Source organism: Herpailurus yagouaroundi, unplaced genomic scaffold (genome assembly GCF_014898765.1).
Source record: "Herpailurus yagouaroundi ecotype Mexico unplaced genomic scaffold, PumYag 28, whole genome shotgun sequence".
NCBI classification, from domain to species: domain Eukaryota; kingdom Metazoa; phylum Chordata; class Mammalia; order Carnivora; family Felidae; genus Herpailurus; species Herpailurus yagouaroundi.
In genome coordinates, this window is record NW_024412376.1 from 155,290,662 (window position 1) to 155,313,974 (window position 23,313).

The 23,313-nt window shown below is 43.6% G+C and overlaps 1 protein-coding gene across 4 annotated transcripts in view; it reads left to right on the top strand.

The window, feature by feature from the left end:
* The window catches only part of FAM184B (family with sequence similarity 184 member B), a 195,294-nt gene that overhangs the window by 148,057 nt on the left and 23,924 nt on the right, over positions 1-23,313 (top strand). For all 4 annotated transcript variants that reach the window (XM_040487276.1, XM_040487267.1, XM_040487290.1 and 1 more), the window contains 2 exons: positions 11,524-11,627; positions 22,472-22,601. In XM_040487276.1, coding sequence (XP_040343210.1) covers positions 11,524-11,627; positions 22,472-22,601 — 234 coding nt within the window. The remainder of the gene's footprint in view (positions 1-11,523; positions 11,628-22,471; positions 22,602-23,313) is intronic.

Sequence of the window (23,313 nt, forward strand, 5' to 3'; positions counted from 1 at the left end):
ACGTATTCATCAGGGTAAAAATGAGCCTAAAATCTGGTGGATAAGGACTTGAATAACAACATTTGTATGGGACCTGGTCAGTTCTAGAGCACGGTCCCCATCTATGACTTCATTGGAGTTTTACGACAACCCTGTAATGTACTCATTTTACAGAGGAAGAAACTGAATGACAGAGCAGTTGGGTGACTTGCCCATGGTCACAGGCATCCAAGCAGCCAGGACAGAACAGAACTACTTGTCTATGGTTCTGATCCTCTTCTCTCCTTGTGAAAGTATCAACACATGCCCAGACACCTCCCAGATAAAACTGACCTCAACTCTGTCTTGAGGTTGAGAAGAGCGGCAAGGATTCCCTGTGTTTCCCTTTCTGACACCCAGAGACTGGGGGGAATCCTTGAGCAGCCCTTATTGCTCCCACATAAGCCCATAGGAGAAAGCTGAAGGCACCTTCATCCATAGGGCTGGTCCTTCCTGATCTGGGGCTACCCATCCTTTCTGATGATGTCTTCCTGAGAAGTAGGCAGGTATTTTCATTCTCCCGCAGTTTCTCAAGAACCAGCCTCATGAGCGAGCCTTCTGTTAGAAGAACTGCTAGCCCCAGGGACAGCTGAACTTCCCGCCAGCACACTGTGCAGTTTCTCAGAAAGACTCTTCCTCAAATATTTGAATATTTCTCAGCTCCTCACACTGACTGCGGCAGGGAGATCGGATGGAGTTGGCTGGGATCCTGAGTGAGGAGATTCCAGTGAAAATAAGGTTGATAAGCTCAGGAATATTGTGCATTGGCTGCATTTTCAGGGGACAATACACAAACATAGAAATTCTAGGTATGTTCCAGGACTGATGAATAAGGGCCAGAGCTGGTATGGCAGCTCAGGGTTTCTCTGCCTGATCCCCAGTCACTACCCACCAAGTGCCAATAGCATCTCCCCGATAAAAATGTCTCAGCCAAAAATGTCTCCAGATGTCATCAAGAGTCTCTTAGGGACAAAATTGCCCCCAGTTGAGAACCACTGATGTAGCTAAGAGCCCTGAAGAAGTTCAAAATCCAAGTGCATGTTGACAACCATGAATTGGTTCACCATGAAACTTGGCTCTCCTACCACCCTCCTTGGTCTAGAACATTGTCCCTTATGAACCCAGTTTCTAGAGAGTGGTATGTATCTCTCCTACATAGAATTGCCCATGGAACCTTGAAGAATACCAGTTCCATTTGGTTCAACTCTGCATGCACATTATTCATTCATTCCCCAGTCATTTGTGGAATAGCTAGGAGGTATCAGCCTCTGAGCTAGATGCTAGAGGAGAGAAAGATTCATAAATCAACAGTGTTAAGACTATGTGGACATTTAGAAGTAGAATTAAACTTCTATTTAAATTTAATTTAAATTAAATTAAACTATGTTTTCTATTAAGCAACTCTTATATACTTTACAGGTAGAGTTTGTTCTTTTAACATGTTTTCTTTTCAAATAATCAATCCATGTTTGTGCCACAGAATTTAAAAGGTATATAAAGGCATACTATGAAAAGGATCCCTCCTCCCCCCAGTTCCCTATCTTGTCTATCTGCTTGTCTATCTGCTCAGAGCTATACTGTGCGTATGCAAGCATAATTATGAATATATTATTTTTTCTACAAATGGTAGCATACTGCCTTGTGCTCTACTTTTTGTACCTTAAAATTTCATAGAGAAAAATTTTTTTTTAATTTTTTTTAACGTTTATTTATTTTTGAGACAGAGAGAGACAGAGCATGAATGGGGGAGGGGCAGAGAGAGAGGGAGACACAGAACCGGAAGCAGGCTCCAGGCTCTGAGCCATCAGCCCAGAGCCCGACGCGGGGCTGGATCTCACGGACCGGGAGATCGTGACCTGAGCTGAAGTCGGACGCTTAACCGACTGAGCCACCCAGGCGCCCCTCATAGAGAAAATTTAAGGAGATTGTAACACAGCAGTAAACCTCCATATCAACCTCATTTTTTAAAAAAGAAAAACCATAATATATTTAACCTTTCCCTTATGATAGATATTTTGGTTGGTTTTTCCATTACAGGGACTACTTCACTGGATAGCTCTGTAGTGGGATATAGTGTAGTATAGTGGTTAGGAAAGCTCACCCCTGAACCAGATGCTTGGGCTCTTATTGGCTAGAGAATCTCAAATGATTTAGTCTCTTTGCTTAAGCTTCTTCATCTGTAAAATGGGGCAATGATACCATCTATCTCAGAGGGCTTTTGTGAGAACTAAATGAATTCATATATGTATAGTGTCAGAAAGTACCCAGCATGTGGAAATGCTCAGTAGGTGCCAACTCATGATTGCAGAATTTTCTGACTCCAGTGGCATGTGATTTTTTTAACTTTGATAGTTATGCCACATTGCCTTCCATTGATGATGTCCCATGGCACACTCCCAATGGCAGCACATGTGAGTGCCTGTTTCCTCACAACTTGGCCAACACAGCACATTACAAAACTTTCTGAACATGACCAGTCAGAGAAAATTTAGAATTCAGTTGAAATATTCTTGACACGCCAACTATATGCCAGCCAAGGGAGTCGAAGCTTTGCTCAGGCTCTAGAGAGACAAAGTCCTAGAGATTCTCTCAGGCTAGTGCAGAGGATATGTTAATGGCCCTCTGCTGTGCAGTGATAGCTTTCACTACACAGGAACCTGCAAGGGGCAGAGTCTTGAAGAGAAGGCTCAGAGGGGATTGAACCATGTGGCTGCTCATCCAGAGGTGGAAACAGGGACAGGACACCAGAACCAGATGTTATATGACCACTTCCCCAAAGATATTCTTGCTGAACTGGGGGCTATAAAATTTAAGTTTGTTCAAGACTCAGGCATTCCGGGGTGTCTGGCTGGCTCAGTTGGTTAAGCATCTGAGACTTCGGCTCAGGTCATGGTCATGTAGTTCATGAGTTCGAGCTGCACATTGGACTCTGCACTTGTGGTGCGGAGCCTCCTTGATATTCTCTCTCCCTCCCTCTCCCTATCTCTCTCTCTGCCCCTTCCCTACTTGAATGTGTTCTCTCTCAAAATAAATAAATAAACTTAAAAAAAAAATACTCAGGAGTTTTAGTTTAGGCCATTGGCTCTTCTGCCAAAGCAGTGCAAAGTCAAGAAGATATAAATAATAACGCTGATTGAGAATCGAGCTGTTTTCACTCCACTCCCAGAACATGCAGAGAGAGGGTTGCCAAGCCTGGGTGTGGCTCTGTCCCTGGGACAGTTAGCTGGGACTCTGCTGAAACTTTTGTCCTTGTCTCTCATGTCAAGTCTCTTTGATTCTCTTAGATTCATAGTTTTATTCAGAAAACCATGTCAGTCTTGCTAATTCTGAAGGAAAACTTTCTTTTTTTTCTGGAAGACTCCTCTGTTGCCTGGGTCACAGTAAACTAGGGAAGGTAAGGGAGAAGTTTTCATATTCTTGTGCCTATACCTCTCCAGAAGAGAAAGGAGAGTCATTTGTGGTAATTATTCAAGCCTTTTTTGCCTCAACAAATATTTCTGTGTAGTGTCTGTGCAGGGCATGGGGGCTGGATGCTGGGGTAAATGAGATCCTCAGAGAGTTGGTCCTCAGGGAGTTCCATTGCAAGTGGGGGAAATAAATTTTTATTTAAATAATAACCCGGTATGAGAAATACTGTAATAATGGCAGGAAGATTCTTTGCAGCCAATATGGGAGAGGCAGGTTTCTGCCAAGGGGAGTCCAGGAAGGTTCCACAGAGGAGTGACATCTGCTGCCATCTGCCTGGACACTGAAAGTTGAAGATGACTTCATCGGCAAGGGGAAGGACCACAGTGAAAGGTCCCAAGTCGAAATCGCCAAGACTGTTAGGAAGGGAGATGAGGGGTACTCCAACACTTTCCCAGGCCTGAGAAGTGTCCCCTGGTCACAGGAGGCCCTGTGCACTTTGCCGGGTAGCTGTCACCAAGTACCATAACTGGATCATATGAATTCAAGGGTGTCAGCTGTCCTGAGGGCGGGCAGACAAATAATCACTAAGCCCTTGAACAACTGCAATGTCTCTGTGTGATGTGAGTAGAGGGGTCTGGTTCTATCTGACATGGAACAGGCAGGTGGCCCTGAAGACTTACTCTGTGGAGAGATTCCTGGCTGAGAATCAGACTGAGATCTGCTGATCCTGGGAAGACAGCATAGGGAGGGCAACAGCTCCTGTGTGAGATTAGGACATGGATTCCACCCCAGCTGTACCCTAGACCTACTTGGGGACCTCAGGTAAATCCGCAAACCTGAGATCAATTTCCTTATTAATCTGATAAGGCCCTGACTATGTGCCAAAAACTTAGTGCTTTACACAGTCACACAACAACCCTAAAAGACAAGTGTCATTATTATGCTCATTCTGCAGGTAGGGAAACTGAGGCCCAAAGAGTAGCATCAAGGCCCATGATATCATTCCATACTGCTTCTCATTAGTAAAATGGTGGCTATAATCCCTGCTTGGCTCCACACCCCAGGGACTTTTGGTAATGAACAGAAGAATGCGTATGAAGGCGCTTTTCAAAACTGTTCAAGATTCTATAAATGTAAGGTGACTTTATAGTATCTATTACAGACCCCTGTAATCATTTCAGCAAAACCCCATTGCATTAGGTGTTCTATTTTAAGATGTACATAATGCTACTTTTGAAAGATTGTCAACTGAACTTGAGGATGACTTTGAATATTCCCTTCCAGGAGATTTCCTGGGCGTGGGTGTTCCTTTAAAATAGAAACAATCCAGAAGAGGTTAGCTGCCTGGAAGATGAAAGATGAAGACCTAATGTGAACACAAGTTTAAAATAACCAGCTATTTGCTTGGGAGGAGTTGGGAGGAGACTTTTATGATGGATGGTTGCAGAAGAAGCAGAACTATTTATTTTTCTGTGCATACTTTATGCCCAGGCCACTTTGGCTCTGGACAGAGAGTGCTGGGCTGAACCGGAGCCTGATGGGGAAACCAGGAGTGTGAATTAGGGGTGGATAACTTAGAATACACCAGGAGTGGCTCAGGGTCCTTCCTGGGAGGAACTCACTGAGACCCTAGGCAGATAACCAGGAAACGGGCAGCTGGAGAGTCTGTTCTATTTGAAGGTCAGAGAAGAACACACCATTGACATGAGTAGTGGTGGGTTTGAAAGCATTCATTCAGCCAACTGGTGATCTCCATGGTCATATCCATTTGTGAAATATTCCAATGGCACCCTAGTGCCTTTTGAATGATGTAGTTTGACTTCAAATGCCAGGCGCACAGATAGGGGGAGAGAGGGGGGAAGTATTTTTGACATTTATATGGTCTATTGGTCCACACCCCACCTCCCCACACCCCCCCCACCCCGCTACACCAAAAGTTTGCTGAAATCAAGAACTATGTGTTCTTAATCTTTATCCTTTCCAGTAGTTAATGTATCTGCCTGTGGCAGATGTTTAGCACCATCTCATACACAAATTGATACATGACATGACAACTGAATGAAGGGAATTAAGGGTACCATTTTGGGTCCTGATAGTTAAAGGTTGGATTAGGAACCCCATACAAAATTTGCCTTGGTTGGAGGATGATTTAGAAGAACACTGGGGTCCTTCTCCAATTACATGTGGAGGAAGAGGAGGATTCACCTTCCTCTTTGGGAAGGATGTCCCTGTCTCTGGCCCTAGGGGATGGAAAAAAAGCAAATAGGCAGAAAGGATTACTGAGTTCACCTCCCTGTTGATTAGGAAAATAGCTTTCATCTGTCAGGTTGATTTTGAGCATCTGTTTCACAGACAGTTCTCATATCACATTTGTACAATGTGGTTTGAACTCATACCCAGTTAAGTCCCAGTGCTGGCACCTGGCAATCTTCCCAACATGGTGATCACATGGAATCATGGCAGGGAGTGGGACAATCCAGGAGTACAGTCCTCATGCCACCCTCCAGACTATGTGACCTGAGGCAAGTAGCTGGACTACTTCTCTGACCTCACATCCCCATCTGTAATGTAAGGATGGCAGTGTCTTTCCTGCCCACCTTACAGAGCCATAGGCATCCATCAGTTAATGTATGGAAATAGAAAATGTGATGCAGCTGGGAACCGGTGCAATCATCTGGGTGCATCATCAGCTCTTTATAGCATTTTCCATTCTCTCCTGTTTCTGGACTCCTGCCCAGGATGCCTTTAAATATATCAGTTGTTGATAAGGTGGCCCAGAAATTACATCCTGCACATTCCCTTTCATGATCTTCACAATGGCTCAGTACATTTGAAATTTTTTTCATCTCTATAATAACTTTCATGAGATATTTGTTCATTATTCATATTGCTTTAAGTGTCTTCTTTTTCCCTTGATCAGGCTTCATGTGTCTTTTCAAAAAGTCACCTTTCAGATGTGTTGGCTGGATCTCTTCTTTTCTATGTCGTTAATTTTGTCTTTCATATCTCTTTCCTTCTACTGACATGGCGTTTATTATGTTATTCTTTTTCTAACCTCTTGAATGTTTTCTAACAAATACATTTAAGGCTGTAAATTTCCCTGTAAAAATGTATGTCTTTAGCTGTATCCCATAGTTTACTTTTTAAAACTTACTTTCTTGTTGCTTTCTAATTTTGTTGCGTTATTATCAGATCACGTGGTTTGTAGAACGTCAACACTCGGAACCATGGTGAGATTTCCCTGTAGACTGCTGTGGGGTCATTTTTAAAAGTAACCAATGTGATAGAAAAAAGCCTATATTCTCATTTTAGTAACTTAAGTATACAGTTGACCCGTGGACAGTGTAGGGGTTAGGGATGTCAACTGCCCCACATGGTCAAAAATCCACATGTAACTTTTAACTTCCCCCAAAATGTAACTATTAATGACCTACTATTTACCAAGAAGCTTTACCAATATCATAAACAGTTGATTAACACATATTTTAAAATAAGCTACAGGAAAGAAAACGTTATTAAGAAAATCATAAGGAAGAGAAAATACATTTATAATACTGTACTAGATTGTGCTGAAAAAAAAATCCACGAATAAGTGGACCCTCACAGTTCAAATCTGTGTTGTTCAGGCATTGACTGTATGTTTGAATTGTAGCTCTGTGATATGTTCACTGTATGATCTTAGGGAACTTATGTATTCTCTCTTGCCTCGGTTTCATCACCTTTAAAATGGGATGATACTGCCCATCTCATAGTTGAGGGCCTGGCAACATGTAGTACCATGTAAATGTTAGCACTGATTAGTATTTCTTTTTTAGCTATTATGTTTGGGTTACTAACTTTGTTGTTCAAATATTCTCTATCCTAGCTCATTTTGTCTACTTAATATATCAGTTTTTGAGAGGTGGTTATTAGATTCTCCCATTACAGTTACAAATTTGCCCATTTCTCCATACAGTTCTGAAAATTTTGCCTTATGTTTTCAGGTTTGATTGTTAGATGCCTACAGGTTCATTATTAGAGAGTTTTAGTGAACAATTCTTTTTACCAGGATAGATACCATGTTGAATTTAGCCAGTTCATGTTTATCATGCTTACTGATACCATTAAGATTATTTCTGTCAATTTATTTTGTGCTTTCTATTTATCAACATTTCCTGATAACCTACAGTTTTCCTTTAGAAACTTGGACTAATTAACTTTATCATTATTTATGTACTTATATTGTAGTATTATACTATTCTGATTTATTGTTGCTATTCCACATTTACTGTGTAATTTTCCTTGGATTATATCGAACATGTATTTATAACAGGTGTCTCAAAAAGCTGTTTTGCTTAGACTGTGATATTAGCTCCTGGCCTTTGTAGGAATTAGATATCCAAGATCCTTTTAATGCCCCAGATACCTCATAGCGGGAGGCGAAGGTGGGTCTTTTGGCTTACAGTCCACATGGAGGTTGTAAGCTGGTCAATGACAACATTTTTGAAAGTGCACAGCCAGGACCCAAACTCACCGGGCCCTGCAACTAATGGCATGTCAGCCAGCTGGAATTTAGTATCCCGTTACACACAATAAAGAAAAAAGATTCAGGCAGAGGAAAATGGCCATGCAGAATGTTCTCAGTTATTGGCTGTGGGATTTATAACATTTTAAAAACTGTATATGGGATTACTTTTACCTTCTAGGATGGGAGACAGAGAACACTCCTATAACTAACGCAAAGCAGAAAAACTATTTTCTGTTTTATTTATTGCCGTGTCTCTGGAATAGTGTTCGTCACCTAGTAAATGACTCATAAATATCTGTGAGCAATTTACAGTAGCAAAAAAGAAAAAAATTGTTATGGGAACTTCAAGAGCAGAGGGTATAATTGCAGCAAAAGAGATTGTGAAGGCTTCATGGAGGCAGTGGCTGTTGAGTGGGGCTTTGGAAGGATAAGCATGATCTAGAGATTAAAGAAACAGAGTACTAGAAGTGATAGAAAAACAACATGGCATGACTGTGGGAGACATTCCATATTCGACTGTTGCATCTGTGCCCGGTGTTGGGCTTAAAGAGGGCCTACAGCAGGGCGGGCAGTCAGAAGGACAGAAGGACAGATGGGGAATGGGGAAGACCAAGGACGAATACAGCCCAGGAGGCTGAGCTGAAATGGTATCAGTTTCTGAGGCCGATGAGCCTCCAGCTCTGATGATTTTGGTGACCTGTAGGAGAATCCGGCATCCTTCATCATAGGGCTAAACATGCCCTGGGCCCAGGGTGTGAGAAGCCTATGGAGGGTCTGGTGAGAAGTAGAGGAGCCGAGAGCCCCAAGCAGCCCAGGCCAACCAGCCAAGCCAGCAGATCAGCGACAACGTGCACCTACATCAAGCATCCAAGCATGAAAAGAAGCAGGCTGCTCCTTCACACCCATATTCCAGGTCTTAAGCAAAGTCACATGGCCCAGAATTATGCAGGGAAGGAAAACCTGGAAAAGGTAGTTTTGGCTTAGCTAAGGACCCAGACAGGGTTTTGAAAGTTTGGGTGTGGGAGGCAGAGGGAACTCTTACTCTCCAATTGGCCACCACCTCCGGGCACCCCTGAACACGCCCACCCAGGTAGAGATGGGCAGGGGTTCCCTGAGGGCCACTTCCACCCTGATTCTCTGGAAATGAAGGGTCCAGGATCGCATGGCATCTGCTATGTTTAGAGGAAACACAAATGATTCAAACAGAACTTGGAACTTAAGAATCATAAAGGCACAAAGGGCCCCTGAGTAGCGCTGGAAAACACCCGAACTCTGGGCCATGGGATGTAGTGGGAATGTGGGGCAGGTGTGGAAGAAAATGGCCCTCCTGCTATCCTCTAGTGGCCCATGATTTGTTTCGGTTTATTCATATAGTGTGTACTGAATGTTCTCCATGTGCCACACACTGTTCCAGGAACCAAGGAAAGGAGCGTGAACAGAGCAGAGTCCCTGCCGCCCTGGAGCTTACCTTCCAGAAAGGGAAACCGAAGAAAAAAGTAGACAAGTAATTAACATGAGGCCATGATTTGCACTTTGAGGAAGTTATAGAGCAAGGTGGGAGACAGAAAGGGAGAGGGGGTGGTATTTTAGAGAAGGTGACCAGAGAACAATAATCTTGGGAAATCTTAATTTGAGTATTCATTCTATTTCAAGGACTTTACATTTATTGGTTTATTTAATCCTCATGACAACCTAAATAGTTTTTCTATTTAGTATTAGATATTAGATAGTATTACTATCATTAGTAACACAGAGAACTGGGATTTAAACATAGGTATCTGGTACCAGAGCCCAGAATTTAAACCAGGGAAAGTCTCTCTGTTGTGGTGAGTGAAGTGAAGGAGCAAGGCATGCCAATATCTTAGGAAAGAGCATTGTGGGTGGTGGAACAGTCTGTGCAAATGCCCTGAGGCAAGTGCATGCTTGTTGTTTAGGGAGGATGAGACCAAGAGTTCAGATTGGGACATGTTGCAGTTTGAGAATCTTGTTAAACATCCGAGAGATATCTAGGATATCTCTTGGAGATAAGCATCCAAGAGATATCTGGAGGACAATTGGATATCCAAGTCCAGACTTCAGGGGAAAGCTTGGAAATAGATTAAATTTCTTTGTCATCAGTATTCTTGGAATTAGATGAGATTCTGGGGAGTGAGAGAGAGAAGTCCAAGGACTAAGGTGTGGAGCAGAAGAGCAGGTGGCTTGAGCAGAAGAGACTAAGAAGGAGCAGCTGGCAAGGGAGGAGGACAGAGGGCCGCATGCAGAAGGGAGTGACCAGATATTTCCAGTTCTGCAGCGACTGGAAATGGCCCAAGGAGTGGCCATTGAGTTTGGCAGCACAGAGGTCATCATTGGCCTTGACATTGGGACTTTTAAACACTTTTTTAATGTTTATTTATTTTTGAGAGAGAAAGAGAGACAGAGCGTGAGTGGGGGAGGGGCGGCGAGAGAGGGAGACACAGAATCCGAAGCAGGCTCCAGGCTCCAAGCTGTCAGCACAGAGCCCGACGCGGGGCTTGAACCCACGGGCCTTGAGATCATGACTTGAGCCAAAGTCGAACACTTAACCGACTGAGCCACCCAGGCGCCCTGACATTAGCGACCTTTGATAGACATTGCAGTACCTGGAAATACAACCAAAGCAATTTCATGTCAGCTTGAGAGGGAATGGGAGCCCCAGGCCCCATCCTCCAGCCTCTGTTCTGCCCCTTGCAAACCCTGAGGGTCCCAGGGACATGTCCCAGGGTCTCTGGAGCACAAGCTGAAAACCACAGATGTAAGCAACCTGTTTGTTTCACAGCTGATGAAGCTTTTGTCCAGAAAAGGGAGAAGGAGGCTGGCTCAAGGCCATACAAGCAGTTAGCGGAACCCCAGGTTACAATTTATCATTATTTAATGAGACTTGCCCATAAAGAAATCTGTTCCTAGCTTGTCTTACAATAGTGTGTTCCATAGACAATGGTTACTATGACAAATAGAAAAATCAAAATAAAAAAGTCTTTTTCACCTTTTATCTCTTTGGAAAGGGGAGAATGCTAACACGAACAAATTAGATTCACAGAAAATTCTGAGGCCTCAGTGATCATTCCTGGTTTCCACATTCTCCTCCTACCACACCTTATGTCTCAACACGTACGGTCATTCAGAGAGTCCCATGTTCTCCGATCCTATGTAATGAGATGTCACAGGCTTCCACCTTAAAACAGGTATCATAATAATAGCAGTTGTTCACACTAATCAGTAAGCTTTGCTGGCAGTGTTCTCTGATCCCCACAGCAGCCCCAGGGTCAGACTGCCTGATTGTATGTCCCATTTCTGCCACTCACTGATGGTGGGACCCTGGACAGGTTACTGATTGTCTCTGAGCTTAAGTTTCATCAGCTATGTGAAATGCTTGGTCAGCTGAAAGACAGGACAAGGGGACAAGGGCTGCTGCTAAACCAGGCACTGTGCTGGGCACTGAATCAAACCAGGCTGTGCACCGATCGTGGATCGCTGGGGGCCCTTTCTCCTCCACTCTCTGGTTTGATAAGCCACAGGCTGAATCAGGGAAGTGTACTTAGTCTCATCTTGCAACTGTTTTTTTGCCTTAGGATCCATGCTCGAAGCTGAATAAACCTCAGACCCCTCCCAAAGGAGAAGAGTACCAGGATAAGTTAGCAGCTGAAGAAGGAACCAGCAGTGATGAAGAAGAAAGGTACAGGAGGCCATACAGGCTTGCAAGTGCTCCAATGAATGAGAACTCAGATTTGGAAGGACTCATTCATTCATCCATCCATTCATTCATTCCTCAAGTATTTATCACTGCCCTTTACATCATGTCCTCAGTGCAGCTTTGGGTTTTACACAATTTATCTTATTTAATTGTTATACCAACCTGGAGAGTCCATTCTATATATTAAGAATCTGAGACTCAAAGAGGTTAGTAAGCCTGTCTAAAACTCAGACCTGGACTAGCCTCAAACCTCTATTCCTTATTCTTCCAAGTTTTTTTAAACTAGGGGAGATATGGGGACTCTGTCACCGATGGGAAACCCCCATCTCTATCACCTATATTAGTCAGCTTTAGCTGCTGTAACAAACATCCCCAAAATATCAGTGATTTTTTAACTCATAGGTCAGCTATGTATAATCTTCGCTCCTGGCTGAGGGTCCCATGTTATTGCCTGTCCCAAACCTTGGGTAGAGTTCAAGTCTCATCCACATGCTTTGTCATTCTGGGACTGAGACTGAAATATTAGCCCCTATCTAGGGCATGTTGTTGTCATGGTAAAGGGAAGAATCTCAAAACAGCTGATGAAAATATGCAGTGGCTTTTAAAGCCTACACTCAGAACTGCAATCTCTCATTTCTATTCGTATTCCACTGGCCAAAGCAAGTCACATGACCCAAACTATCACTGGACAGAGAATATGCTGTCCATATGACTTATAGTCAGCTCTGGGTGCTATAACAAAACACCACAGATCGGGTGGCCTAAACAACAGAAATTTGTCTCTCATAGTTCTGGAGGCTGGGAAATCCAAGGTCAAGGTGCTGGTCCTGGAGAACTCTGCTCTGGCTTGCAGGTGGCCATTTTCTTTCTGTGTCCTCACATGGTGAGCAAGGTTGAGGAAGGGGGGTTAGAGGAGAGAGAGGGTGGGAGAGGAGAGGTCTCTCTCATGTCTTTTATTTTAAGGGCATTAATCTCACCACGACCAGCTCCACCCTCATGACCTAATCACCTTCCAAAACCCCCATCTCCTGACACCATCACATTGGGCAATAGGTTTCAACATATGAATGGGGGGGGGGGGCATAAACATTCAGATCATAGCCTTGGGAAAGCAGAGTCTACACCCCTAAATCAGACCGATGGCAGTGTCAGGTGGTATAGAGCCCAGTGAACTCCCAGCTACCAGTATTTCACAGAATCCTCCAGATTCTGCCTCAGGATCTATGAGGCACAGAAGAACAGTAGTTAAGGATGACAGACTAGAGCCAGGTCTCCAGGTTAAGTCCTGGTACTTCTGCATTACCATTGGCAGCCACAGACCTTGTCCTGTTTAGAACTCATAATTCCAGAGGGAAAGATAAAGCCTTTTTCTTAAAAATACTGACAGAAACTTCAAAGAAGTCTCTAAGTTGCCCAGCTTGGGTCACATGTTGATGCCTGAGCCAAGCTGTCTGGCCTGGCCTTTGTCACCTGCCCTCCCCTGGGCCCATCTGGGGATGAGGGCAGAGTGAGCTGCACCTGAACCCTGTGGACTAAAAAGAATCATGGGAAAAGAGGAAAAGCTTTCCCCAGGGAGAGGATGCTGGGGCAGCCTTGTCTTTTTCTCCCGTGGTGGCTATACTGGTAAGGGCTGTCCTCAATTACAGAAGCAAAACGGAGGTGGGGGCTCTGAAGGTCATTCCCACAGGGCTGTTGGTGGGAACAGAAGAGCTAAACAGTGATAAGATAGGAACAGAATGGTTGCCTGAGCGCTAAGATCAGGAGCTGCAGGAAGGGGCGAGGTTGCATATTCAGTAGTTGCCCTCATGGGGAATGCTTGTCAGGAAACCGGGCTTTTTGGAATGGTGGCTCTAAGACGGAAGTGGCTTTTCCATTGGCTTAAGGTCATCGTCAGAAGAGCAGGTTAGGATCAGCTTTAATGGGCAGGGACAGGGACGTCAGGAGAGCCAGTTCGCTTGGTGATGGCTGGATGGAAGTGGCTCCTTAGGAGGTGAGGGAAGTTGAGGCAGTAGAATGAGGTCAGAAAGGGACTTTCCATGAGTGGTGTTCCAGGGAATAATGATGGTGATGAAAATAATAATAAATATTTACTGAATGTTGGCATATGACGTGTGTGTAACATGTTGGCAGATTGAAAGGATTAACCCATTTAGGGGCGCCTGGGTTGCTCAGTCGGTCACACCTCCAACTTCGGCTTAGGTCATGATCTCACAGTTTGTGGGTTTAAGCCCCACGTCGGGTTCTCGTCTGTCAACGCAGAGCCTTGGAGCCCGCTGTGGACCCTCTGTCCCTTTCTCTCTCTGCCCCTCCCCCCTCACGTTCTCTCTCTCTCTCTCTCTCTCTCTCAAAAATAAATACTTAAAAAAGGATTAACCCATCTAATTATTATGTAAATACTATTTTTGAAGTACCTCACTTGAAAGATGAGGAAAATAGAGGAAAGGGAGGTAACTTAACAGGGAGGTTATTGTCTCCCAAGGTAGACAGTAGGATTGGATGAGTGTCTCTGACTTCAGAATCACGGTTTTAGCCACATCTCAATTTAGGGCAGCTAAATTGAGCGTGTGTAAAACCAAGAGCCACAGGCCTTCCACCTCTCCAGGGTCACTTGATCCACTGATAGTCAGTAATAAGAACTGAAACTTCCACTTCCAGCCATGGGCTTCCAGTCTGGTACTAGTTACTCTTTCTGGAAACAGCTATAAAACTGGAGAAAACAGGGGCCCCTGGCTGGCTCAGTCGGTTGAGCATCTGACTTCAGCTCAGGTCATGATCTCACGGCTCAAGGGTTCAAGCCCTGCGTCGGGCTCTGTGCTGACAGCTCAGAGCCTGGAGTCTGCTTTGGATTCTGTGTCTCCCTCTCTCTCTGCCCTTCCCCTGCTCAGGCTCTGTCTCTCGCTCTCAAAAATAAATAAACGTTAGAAAAAAAAATTTTTTTTAACTGGAGAAAACATGAATGCATGCTTGAGTAATGGGACAACATGCAGGGAAGGTTTGTCTTCTTGAGAAGGGAACTGTAGGTCCAAGCCCACGACCGCCCCCTCTTGCCCCTGCTCTTCTGCCTATGGGGAGATGCCAGCTGTGGCAAGGGGAGGTGAAGTCAAGCTGAGCTGAGAAGGCAGACAGCAGGGCTCAGGGCGGCTAAGGTGGCTGGAATTTATAAGGCAGGGTATCAGAGGAGATGGTCCTGTGGGGGGCAGGAAGGGCAGAGATCTGTTAAGAGGACTTTCCACAGGTCCTCGGCCAAGGGCTTCAGAGAACATCTACAAGATGAGACCCGCACGGTGCCCAGATGTGTGCCTGCTGCCGTGGCACTGAGAAAATGCGAATACCAGAGGCGGTGCTGAGCTGGGAGGTGGTGCCGTCCCAAGCACTACGGGCCTTCGGTGGAGACGTCGTGGAGGTCATACTTTGGGGGTATGAAGGCCATGAAGAACAGACAGTTATAATCAGGGAACAAATAGGGAACTCAGCCGAGGAATGAAAACCTTGAAACAAAAGGAAATTCTGAAGCTGTAAAGTATAGTGTTCAAAATGAAAATCTCACGGGTGTGTATAATAGCAAATTGGAGACCATGGAAGAAAAGTTAATCACTTAAAGACAGATGAATAGAAACTACCTTATCCAGAGAATGAAGAAGAAGAAAGAAAAAAAAAAAAAACATTTTAAGGAAGAGACCTGTGGGACAAAATCAGATGGTCTAACATGCATGCAGTTGGGGCCCAAGAGGAAGAAGAGAAAGAAAATGGATCAGGAAAAAATATTTTAAAAAATAGTGGCTGAATATTCTCTCAGAGTGATGAGGAATGTCAACTTACATATTCAGGGAGCTCAGCAAACGGCCAGCAGGCTGAATCCAAAGACAGTGTCACAGATACATCCCAGAAATCCCTAGATACATCACAGAAAAGCTGCCAAAACAAATATACCCCCCAAAATCTTAAAAGTAGCCAACCTTTGAAAAGACATTACAAATATAGGGGACACGTAAATGCTCATGAGTACTAATGACAACAAACTTCTCTTTGGCCTTCCAGCCTTATTCTCTTTCTGCGTTCCAAAAAAAGCACTTGAACACTATCATTAAAGTACTAAAAGGAAAAATAAAAACAAAAACAACCTGTCAACTCCAAATTCTAAATCCAGTGAAAATATCCTTCAAAAATGAGAGTGAAACAAAAACATATTCGGGCACACAAAAGCTAAGAGAATTTTTCACCAACCAACTTTCAGTATGATAAATGCTAATGGAATTTATTTAAGCCAAAAGGAAGTGACTGGATTTAAACTTGGATCTAGGGGGGTAGAAAATGAAGAACAACAGAAATGGTAAACATTTAGGTAAAAGTCTATTGTTTTACTTTCTTTCCATTTCTTTAAAACACATCTAACTGCTTAAGAAGGAGCATGATGATAATGATATTACCATTTTACTGTGGGATTCATAATGTATGTTGCTGACAATATATGACTACATTAGCACAAAGGACAGGGATAGGCTTTTTTTTTTCTTTCATTTTTTTGTTTACTCTCACTTCTTTTTTAATAGCAGTATAGTTGACAGGCATGTTACATTAGCACAACACAGTTATCCCAAAACTCTATGCATTATGCTATGCTTTCCACAAGTGTAGCTACCATCTGTCACCATACAACACTGTTACAATACCATTGACTGTGTCCCCTGGGCTGTGCCTTTCAACCCCATGACTTCTTTTTTTTTTTAATTTTTTTTTCAACGTTTTTTATTTATTTTTGGGACAGAGAGAAACAGAGCATGAACGGGGGAGGGGCAGAGAGAGAGGGAGACACAGAATCGGAAACAGGCTCCAGGCTCCGAGCCATCAGCCCAGGGCCCGACGCGGGGCTCGAACTCCCGGACCGCGAGATCGTGACCTGGCTGAAGTAGGACACTTAACCGACTGCGCCACCCAGGCGCCCCATCAACCCCATGACTTCTTCATTCCACAACTGGAAGCCTGAGTCTCCCTCTGCCCTTCACCTGTTTGCCCAATCTCCCCACCTCCTCCCCTCTGGAAACCATCAGCTTGTTCTCTGTATTTCTGGGTCTGTTTTCTGCTTTTTAAGAAATTTGTTCATTTGCTTTGTTTTTTAGATTCCACATATAAATGAAATAATTTGGTATTTGTTGTTCTTTGTCTGACTTATTTCACTTAGCATAATACACTCTAGGTCTTTCCACATTGTCACGCATGGCAAGATCTCATTCCTTTTTATAGCTGAGTGATATGCCATTATATATGTATATAATGTACCATAATATACATACACACATTATCTTTATATACATATATATCCATCCATCCCATATTTTCTTTATCCATTCATCTATGGATGGACTCTTGGGCTGCTAGGATTAATGGAATTATATTGTTGTAAGGGACTTATGTGTTACATCAAGAGGTACCTTTTTTTTTTTTTAATGTTTTCATTTACTTTTTTGAGACAGAGAGAGACAGAGCATGAGCAGGGGAGGGGCAGAGAGAGAGGGAGACACAGAATCCGAAGCAGGCCCCAGGCTCTGAGCTGTCAGCACAGAGCCCGATGCAGGGCTCGAACTCACGGACTGCGAGATCATGACCTGAGCTGAAGTCGGCCGCTTAACCGACTGAGCCACCCAGGTGCCCCAAGAGGTACCTTATTAACTCTAATAGATTGTGATAAGTTAAGGATACAAATTGTAATCCATAGAGCAGCATTAAACATTAATACAAAGAAGAACTAAAACAATTCAATAAAAGAACTAAAATGGAATACTGAAAAATATTTGCCAGGTAGGAAGACAGAAAGGAAGAAGAGAAGAAGAACAGTTAAAAAAAAAAAAAAAAAAAAGATTGGGCAAATAGAAAGCAAATGGCAAGACATAGATTTAAGCCCAACCATTTGAATAATTACAATGTACATGAACCAAACATAGCATCTAAAAGAAAGAGATTGTCAGGAAAACAAGGCAAGATGTTGCTATGCACTGTCTACAAGACAGACATTTAAATACACATGAAGACACTCACGAGCAAAATTGTATCCCCCGCAAAACTTCTGTGTTGAGGCCCTAACCCCGCGGACTTTAGAATGTGACATATTTAGAGCCAGAGCCTTTCAAGAGGTAATTAAGTTACAATGGGGTTGTTAGGGCCGTCCTACTCCGACATGACTGGTGTCCTTATGAGAACAGGAGACCAGCACACACACAACAGAGACGGAGGAGCCACCACATAAGAACCCAGCGAGAAGGGAAGCCTCGGGAAAACCAAATACGGCACCTTGATCTTGGACTTCTGGCCTCCAGGATTGTGAGAAAATAAATTTCTGTTTTTAAGCCGCCCGTCCTGTGGTATTTTGTTATCGCAGCCCTTGCAAGCTGATAGAGGCACAGAGAGGTCTGAAGGGAAACAAATGAGCTATACCATGCAAACAGCAGAAGGAAGCTAACGTGGCTACATTCGTATCAAAGTAGGCTTCAGAACAAGGAATGTTGTCAGGGCTGAAAGGAGGTATGTCCTAATGCTAAAGGGGTCAATTCATCAGGAAGACATAACAAATCCTAAATGTGTTTGACCTTATAACAGAGCTTCAAAAATAATGAAGCAAATAGTGGGAGAACGAAAGGGAAAAACCCACAGTCGTAATTGGAGATTCATGTCCTAAAAAATATCGCTGCCTACCCCAAATTGCACAGATGTTCTGATTATGCTTTACAGTTTTATATTGTATATTTAGAGTTAATTTTTGTGAAGGAAGGGTCCAAGTTTATTATTTTCATATGTTTGTCCAGTTCCAACACCATTTGTTGAAAAATTTTTCCTATCCCCACTGAATTGCCTCAGCACTTTTTTTTTTAAGTTGATGTATTTATTTTGAGAGAGAGAGGGAGTGTGTGTGCGTGCATGCATGGGGGATGGGCAGAGAGAGAGGGAGAGAGAGAATCCCAAGCAGGCGCTGCACGGGCAGCACAGAGCCCGACTCAGGGCTTGATCCCACGGACTGTGAGATCATGACTGAGCGAAATCAAGAGCTGGATGCCCAATCTACTGAGCCACCCGGGTGCCCCAAATTGCCTCAGCACTTTTAGCAAAAATGAATCTAACATCTTTGCATGCATCTGTTTCCGACACTGCATTATTTTTCATTGATCTCTTTGTCTATCTGTACATTGATACCATACAGTCTGTATTATTTTAGCTTCATAATGTCTTGGAATCAGTGTAGCCGGCCTCCTCCAACTTTGCTCTTTAAGATTCTTTTTTCTTTTTCTAGGTCCTTCACCATTCCACATCAGTAGTCAAAATAGCCTATTTATTTCTACAAATAAGGCTGTTAGGATTGTATTCTGAACTAAATCTATAGTACAGGGGCACCTGGGTAGCTCAGTGGGTTAAGCGCCCAACTCCGGCTCAGGTCATGATCTTGCGGTTTGTAGGTTCAAGCTCCTCATCAGGCTCTGTGTCAGCTGAGAGCCTGGAATCTGCTTCGGATTCTGTGTCTCCCTCTTCTCTCTGTCCTTCCCCCATTTGTGTGCTTGCTCTCTCGCTCTCTCTCTCTCTCTCTCTCTCTCTCTCAAAAAATGAATAAACATTAAAAGAAGAAAAAAATTAAAAAATAAAAAAATAACTCTGTAGTTCACTTTAGAGTAGACTAACATCTTAACAACATGGAGTATTTCAATCACTATCATTCTGTCTGTAAATAAAAACATTTTTACTCTTCTTTTTCTCACCTGTAGCTCTTTTTCTTACTTTATAGGACTGGCCAGGACAATGTCAAGTAGTGTGAGCAGAATTTTTGCCTTGTTTCCAATCTTAGGAGGAAAGTGTTCAACATTTCACCATTAAGTATGTTTGCTGTAGTTTATCATAGATTATCTTTTTCAGGTTGAAGAACTTCCCTTCATTAGCCGTATCCCCCCAAATAAAGATGTGTCCTTTTTTAATTATCATTGAATTTGAAATAGGCAGTTATTTTTTAGGACATGAAAACACTAATCATCCAAGAAAAAATTGATAAATTGGTCTTCATCAAAATTAAAATTTCTGCTCACTAGAAAAGTACTGTTAAGAAAATAAATATACAAGCTCAGAGAAGTTATCCAGTCTGTATCCAAAGTATATAATGACTTCCTATAAATCAATAATAGCAAAGATAAATATATTTGTAAGTGGATAAAATGCTTGAACAGACACTTCCATTAAAAAATTACAAGAAACAGGGGCACCTGAGTGGCTCAGTCAGTTAAGCATCCAACTTTGGCTCAGGTCATGATCTCATGGTTCATGAGTTCAAGCCCCGCGTCAGGTTCTGTGCTGACAGCTCAGAGCCTGGAGCCTGCTTCAGATTCTGTGTCTCCCTCTGCCCCTTGGCCACTTGCACTCTGTCTCTTGCATTGTCTCAAAAATAAACAAACATTTAAAACAAATTTTTTTTAATTACAAGAAACAGACACGTCCAAAAAACAGTTCCATAAGCACATGACTATGTGTTTCACATCAAAGTCATCAGGGAAATGCAACTTAAAGTTACAGTGAGATACCATTTCACACCCACCAGAAAGACTAAAATGAAAAGGACCGAAGACCCAAAACATCAGCAATGATGTAGAGCAACTGAAGCTCTCGTACGTTGCTGGTGGGAGCATAACATGGTGCAGCCACCCCAGAAAACCATTCGATGGTTTTGTAAAAAGTTAGTCATACATCTACCAGCAATTCCCATCCTAGGTCTTGAAGCAAACGAAATGGAAACACAGATCCACGAAAATACTTGTACAGGAATATTTCTAGCAGCCTTATTCACAATAGCCCGGAAATGTAAATGACTCAACATGTCTATCAGTAGGAAGACGGGTGAACAAATTGCGGCATATTCACATAATGAAACACTACTCATCCACGAAAGTGTGCCCCACTGATAGGCTCAACAACGTGGGTGAATCCTGGAGACACCGTGTTGAGAAAAAGAACCAGACAGAAGAATGCATACCATATGATTCCATGTGTATGATGCTGAAGATTAGGAAAAAGTATTCTGTAGTGATGGAAGTCAAAACACTGGCTACCTGTGAGTGGACATTGGCAAGAAGAGGGTGCAAGGGGAGCTTTGGAGTAATGAAAGCGTCCTAGATTTGGATTGGACTGTTGGTTTTATAGTTGTATATATTTGTCAAAACTCATTGAATTGTAGACTTAAGATCTGTTTCACTATATGTAAATTTTATCTCAATAAATCATTTCAGGGCACCTGGGTGGCTCAGCGGTTGAGCGTCTGACTTCGGCTCAGGTCATGATCTTGCAGTTTGTGGGTTCGAGCCCCACGTTGGGCTCTGTGCTGACAGCTTGGAGCCTGGAGCTTGTTTCAGATTCTGTGTCTCCCTCTCTCTCTGCCCCTCCCCCACTTGTGCTCTGTCTCTCAAAAATAAATAAATGTAAAAAAATTTTTAATAAATCATTTCAAAAATAATAGCTGAGCCCTGGGAGGAAGTCCAGTGTCCTCCTCAGGAGTCGTCAGGGTGAGCTAACCTGGTCCACATATCCAACGTGGTCACATGGCTTCTCACTCTTGCTGGAGGCCTCTTCTCTGCTGATCCCCTTCTGACGGTCTCCTAATCCTTGGTTTGTTTCATACCCAGAGCTCAGACCCAGGAGGCTTCTGTTTGTTTCTCCTTCAAGGTAGTTATCCTCAAAAGCTTAAAGGATTACCTAAAAGAACCAGAATGCAGAGAAAGAAACCTCTCTTTGCTAAGTGTTTGGTTAATTCTTTATATAATTCTTACTATGTGCCTGACATGGTTTTAAGTTTTTAAAAGATATTTACTCTATTAATCCTTACAACATTCCATGTGAATGTTACCATTACTAACCCCATATTACAGATGAGGAAATTTAGGCCCAGATAGTTTAAAGGCCTCCCCCAACATCACATAACTGGTCCACAGTAGGACTGAATTTGACTCTGGGGAATCTGGTTCCAGTTCATGCTCTGAACCACATTGCTGTGCTGCTCTTGGCTTCCTGTCTTCCCTTTCAGGGGTCCCTGCTGACTCTCTATTCCTTTACCCCCCAGCTTGTGCCCATGTTGCTGGGCCTCCCTGCCTCTGCCAAGCCACAGTTCCCCCTTCTCAATGCCTTTCTTCCCAGATAAGGGCCCTCCCCTCTTAACCTCTGGTCCTCTGGCCTAATGTCCTTGCTGGAAGGAGAAAACTCCACCTACATCCTAGCAATCTCTGCAGAGATGCCCACGGCATGGCATTCTTTCACACCGCTACACAGGATAAATACTTAAAATCCCAGTTCGCAGTCAGTTATATTTGAATTTCTCTGCTGGTTTAAAAGTTCAGCATTAAGTAAAGGAAGGTCTGCTCCAAAGACCTCCTTGAGCATCTGTCCTGGAACACAGAAACTCCTGCAGCTGTAACCCAGCATCTTCTTGTTCGTGCTGTATATGTAAAGGCCTCTTTGCAATCCTCCTATGTATTCCTAGGACCGTCAATAAATGGTATGAGCATGCTTTGAAAAGTGTAAAGTGCTGTATTCAAGTAAAGCATTATTATTTCTTTTTTTTTCATCTTCAGGAAGAGTTGTGAAATTAGGCCATAGAGACCTCTTTTTTGGAGCTTCCAAGGGCCCCATAAGTAACTCATAACTGAGAATTGTGATAACACTTAGAACTGTGTGTCAGGTTACTTTTTAAAGCCAAGGAAAATGTTTCTCACCCCACTCACTGCCATGGCAGGTCCCCTCTCCCAGCCCGAGGTGGTCACGTCATTCTCCACCCAGGACTTTGTGTGATTTGGGCCTCTCTCTCTTCAAAGGATCAAAGTGCCCCTCAAGGAAGGAGATGGCCTGCAACCTCCACTGAGCTCTTTGGTGGAGGAGAAGGCACCCGACATCCAGCGTCTGCAGGAGGAGTGGCAAAGCCAGAAGGCCAGATTGCAAGCCCAGGTAGGACAGCCATGGGGGGGGGGGTGCCCTCACTCTGAGGGAGACCTTGCCTCCTTCTCATCCCTACAGACGGCCTTGGAAATACATGCAAGGACTGATTCATGGGGAGGGCATTCCGGGTCAGGGCAAGGTGGGATTCTTGGCTTCATCCATTCATTCATTTATTCATTCATTCAACACATCCTGTGGCTCATGAGTACCTGCCATGAGCCAGGAACCCTTCTAGATGCTTGGGATACATCAGTGAACAAGTTAAACAAAAGTCCTGCATGACAGCGTTTATATTACAGTAGAGGAAGTGGGTACAGACTGTAAATACTAGACATACGAATTAAGTAAAGCTCATGGTGTATTAAGAGGATGATAGGGTTTCAGGAAAAAGGAAAAGCAGAACACGATAAGAAGGATTGAGAGGCTATCTGGTGATGGGCGGCGGGGGGGGGGGGGTAATACTAAATGGGATTGTCAGAGAAGACTTCAGTGGTCCCCTCTTTGGTTTCTCTTGGATAGTTTACATCCCAACCCCCCTGCCCCTCTCACCTGGCATCTGTGACTCTAGCCAGGAAGCCCCCCGGAGACTGGCCATCCCCAGGTGTTTCAAGGTTACAGGTGCCCTCCTCAGAGTTCCCACAGATAAAGGAGGCTCAGCTGGGTTGAGATGCTCAGAACACTTATTTTTTTTAAAATATCCCAGGAAGGGGGAGGGAGGGCA